This window comes from Arachis duranensis, chromosome 3 (genome assembly GCF_000817695.3).
Source record: "Arachis duranensis cultivar V14167 chromosome 3, aradu.V14167.gnm2.J7QH, whole genome shotgun sequence".
NCBI classification, from domain to species: domain Eukaryota; kingdom Viridiplantae; phylum Streptophyta; class Magnoliopsida; order Fabales; family Fabaceae; genus Arachis; species Arachis duranensis.
The window spans coordinates 11,088,348-11,092,701 of record NC_029774.3 but is presented as its reverse complement, the minus strand read 5'-3'; the positions used below and the strand labels follow the sequence as shown (position 1 = coordinate 11,092,701).

The window sequence follows — 4,354 nt, the reverse complement described above, 5'->3', positions numbered from 1 at the left end:
ACATGGAACTTTTAGGAATTAACATCAAAATCATGTAAATTCTGATGAGGACTCTAACGGGTCTCCAACACCTCGATACAAAAGTCACGATAATAATATCAATGCCATTAAGATGCAAATACCACCTTTTAAAGGGAGAAATGATCCTAAAATTTATTTGGAGTGTGAACGTAAGGTGAAAAGAATTTTTGCTTGTCATAATTACTCAGAGAAAAAGAAGGTTTGCTTGGCAGCAGTTGCATTTTTTGATTATGTCTTGTTTTAGTGGGATGGACTAGTGAAGATAAGACGGCAGAACGACAGTCACTCTATAGAGACTTGGGATCATATGAAGCGCCTTATGAAGAAGAGATTTGTGCCTTTGTACTACTACAGAAAAGTGCATTAGAAGTTATATAAGTTGACTCAAAACTCCAAGTCCGTGGAAGACTGCCATAAATAAATGGAGATTTATGATCACTGCCAACATAGAAGAGGATACTGAGGTTACTATGACACGATTTATAGGTGGTTTGAATAGAGTGATTGATGATGTGGTGGAGTTACATCATTATGTGAAGATGGAGGATTTAGTCAGTATGGCAATGAAATTTGAGAGGCAATAACAAAGAATAACATCAAAGGAATTGTCTTATGCTAATCCAAAGTGGGTTCACACAGAGTCTAGTAATGATGACGCAACAAAGCCTAAGTGTGTCGAATCCAAAAAGAATTTATTTGATGCTACAAAGAAGAAAGGTAATTCTAACTCTTCTTCATCTGCTATCTCTAGGCATAGTGATATTAAATGTTCAAGTATCATGATTTAGGTCATTATGCTAGTGATTATCCGAACAGGAGAATGATGGTTATTAGAGGAGGTAATATTGTGTCTGATTTTGATCAAGGTGATAATTATAATCATGATAGTATGCCACCTTTGGGAGATTGTTCTGATACTGATGTTGACTATGCAATCTATGGTGAATTTTTTGTTGTTAGACGTGCTTTGAATTTGCAAGTGAAAGAAAATCGATAGTTTAGAGCAATGTCAAATTTTTTTTCACACTAGATGTTTGGTGGGTGAAAAGGTGTGTAGTTTAGTTATTGATGAAGGAAATTAGACTAATGTGGCCAATACATTTATGGTGGAGAAATTGGGTTTGACATATGTTTGCCATCCTAAACCTTATACATTGCAGTGGTTGAATCACAATCGTGAAATAAAGGTTTACAAGCAGGTAACAGTTATGTTCTCTGTAAAAAAGTATGTTGATGAGGTACTGTATGATGTGGTGCCAATACAAGCTTGTCATTTATTATTGAGGAGACTTTTGCAGTTCGACCGTCGAGCAATCAATGATGGTTACACTAGGTTCTCTTTTGATTTTAATGGTTGTAAGCATAGTTCTGAAAACCGAACAGGACCGGCCAGTTCAACTGGGAACCGGTCATCCGGCCGGTTCGGTTGAGCCTAAAAATCTCTTGGCAAAAAATCAATCTGCAAACCGGCCAAACCGACAGTTAACCGGTGAACTGCCGGAACCGGCCGAATTTTTTCAAATTTATCGGTTTGGTGATAGCCTTCCAAAAAGGCACCGTTTTGGGTTTTAAAGAAAAAAAAAAAACTAAAAAAGCCCAATGGACAATGCCAAATACCCAGCCATCCCACCCTTCTCTTTCTCTCTGAATAATGAAGAACCCTAATCTCCATCCCACCCCTCTCTTTCTCTATTCTCTCTGAATTCTGAACTTACTATGAAGAAGAGAAGATTGAGGAACCCTAATCCCCAAACCTCAGCCTGCAGCCACCAATCCATCCCTCTTCAAGGTCATCGCTGAACTCTTCTCCTCCAGGATAGGCCGTGGGTGCCGCGTAAAGTGTGGAAGCTCTGTTCGGCGGTCCATCCCTCTTCTCATTGTTCCACCTCTCGTCACCGTCGCAGAAAGGTGTCCTCTCGTCTCTTCTCCTCTCATCGTTCTTCGGTTGTCGTCTCTTCGATCTCTCTCTCTCTGTCTTTGTCCGAACTTAACGTCCCTTTTTGAGTTCTCTCTCTCGATCTCTGTCTGAGCTCGTCTCTGTCCGAGCTCCTCCTTGCTGGCTGTTCCCATTCCTCCATCGCCATCAGTTTCCTTCCCTTAAACTGAATTTTGGTTATATGGTATAATGCTGTACTACATTGTTTACTGGAATCTCTGATTCTGAGTTGTTTATGCAATGATTCTGATTCTGGGTTGTTTATGCTGATTTTTTCTGATTTTAGGTTGTTGATTCTGTTTGCTAGATTTTTTATTCTGAATTGTTGATGGTGCTATGGTGCATGCTTCATTGCATTGTGCTTGACTGCTGAAATTTTCTGGTTTTGAGATGTTTAGGCTTCATTGCTATGTTTATGTTTATATTTAGTTGTTGATTATTTGTGAAATTTGAATTATACTTCAGAAAAATTGTAAAATTTTGAAATTTATCTGCTTAAAAATTATTAAATTTAAATCTTTAAAATTATATTAATTTTTTAATAATTTTTTCATATATTTAATTATTCCGGTTGAACTCCGATTGAACCCCGGTTGAACCTCTAAACTATTAAACCAGTCACTTTACCGGTTTATTGACCGGTTCGGTTCTCGCAACCTTGGTTGTAAGATCACTCTTGCTCTATTATTACCTAAAGAGGTTTACCTTGATCAATCGAAACTTCAACAGAATACCAAAGAAAAAATGAGATGTGAGGTAAAGAAAAATCTAAGTAAAAAGAGGTCATGTGAAAATTTTTTTTACCAAAAGGCCCAAAAGTGAGTGGAAAAAAAGAAGAGTGCATGTCATGAAAATAGTGCGCATACAGAGAGAGGTTTAAAGAGTGTTTTAGTAGGCAAGAGAGCTATGATTTTAGTTCGATTTCCAGCCACTTTATTATCTGACACTAAATTTAACCTAAAATAGGCAAATAGTTTTGTTTATTTGTTGCAGAAATTTACAGATGTCTTTCCTACTAACGCGCCAAGTGCATTATGAGAGATTGAACACCAAATTAATTTTATTCCTGGACCTAGTATTTCTAATAGACCAGTCTATAGAAGTAACTCTGAGGAGACAAAGAAGCTTCAAAGGCAAATGGAGGAATTACTAGCCAAAGATCACATCCAAGAGAGTATAAGCCATTCTCAAGAAAGATGGTATTTGGAGGATGTGTATGGATTGTCATACAGTCAATAAGATTATGGTAAAGTATTGTTATCCTATTCTTAGTTTAGATGACTGATACGGATTTTACAATCCAAATTACTGGCAAGTGTATCAGGTCGTATCAAGTAATAAATTCACAGTGAGTGAGTATTGATCCCACGAAGATTAATGGACAAAGCAAGCAACGGTTAACCAATTATTCTAGTTAAACAAGCGAAATTAAGAGTTTTGAATATCAAATAGTATAAAAGACAATGAATTGAAGAATGCAAACAATAAGCGGGTGAAAAAATAAATAACATAATAAGCAAATTTTATAATTTTTTTTTAATAAAAGTTGCATTTTCTTATAATATATGCTGTCAATAAATAAATAAAATTAAAGGAACCAAGTAATAATATCCCGAATGAAATAATTACATTATTCTATAACTTTTCTATTGGCAGAAGTGCTATATACAATCTGCCATAATTGTAGCTAGTTACATTTACATTCTTAATACAATAATCCTATGTATGCTTATAGGAAAAAATTTAATTTGGTTTTGAGGATGAATGTGATTTGAAATATGCCAAAGCACCAACAAAAGGTGCATTTATATAGGTTGTAGGTTCTGAGTGCACAAAATCGGATCGAGAATCAGCATATTGATCATTGATATCAGGTCCCCCAACTAGAGCTCCAAGAAGGACATTGGGATTAGGGTTTTGGCTTTGAAAATAAGAGGATCCTCCTTTGCAATCGATGTGGCCACGCTGCATATCTATGGAAGGTAATGAAGATGCACGGTGATGTATTCTTTTTGGATACTTTTCTCCGTACCCTACCATGTATGACATCTTCAATGGGTTGCTTCCTAATATGTAATCCACCTATATATGCATTTCCACCATCACTTCAACTTATTAGCAATATCTTCTTCTTTTTTTTCCCATTGTTAGGGTTGTTTAGTTCGTCAAAAATTGAATTCTTACAAATTCCTATAATGATTATTGCTTTTTGATATATTAATCAAATTTATCTAGGAAAAAGGCAGAATAAAGAAAAAGAAATAGAATGAGTAGTATCAACTATGTTAAGTGAATATTAAAATCAGCTACTAAACTTAATTATTAGTATAAAATATACATTAAAAATAAATTAAATTATATATATTTATATATAAATATATAATAATTAATTTTGAT

The 4,354-nt window shown here is 35.1% G+C and overlaps 1 protein-coding gene across 1 annotated transcript in view; it reads right to left on the bottom strand.

Annotated features, from left to right (window-relative positions):
- Positions 1-3,700: 3,700 nt before the first annotated feature.
- The window catches only part of LOC107477615 (endoglucanase 8-like), a 4,179-nt gene continuing 3,525 nt past the window's right edge, over positions 3,701-4,354 (bottom strand). The window contains exon 7 of the mRNA XM_021137647.2: positions 3,701-4,039. Coding sequence (XP_020993306.2) covers positions 3,701-4,039 — 339 coding nt within the window. The remainder of the gene's footprint in view (positions 4,040-4,354) is intronic.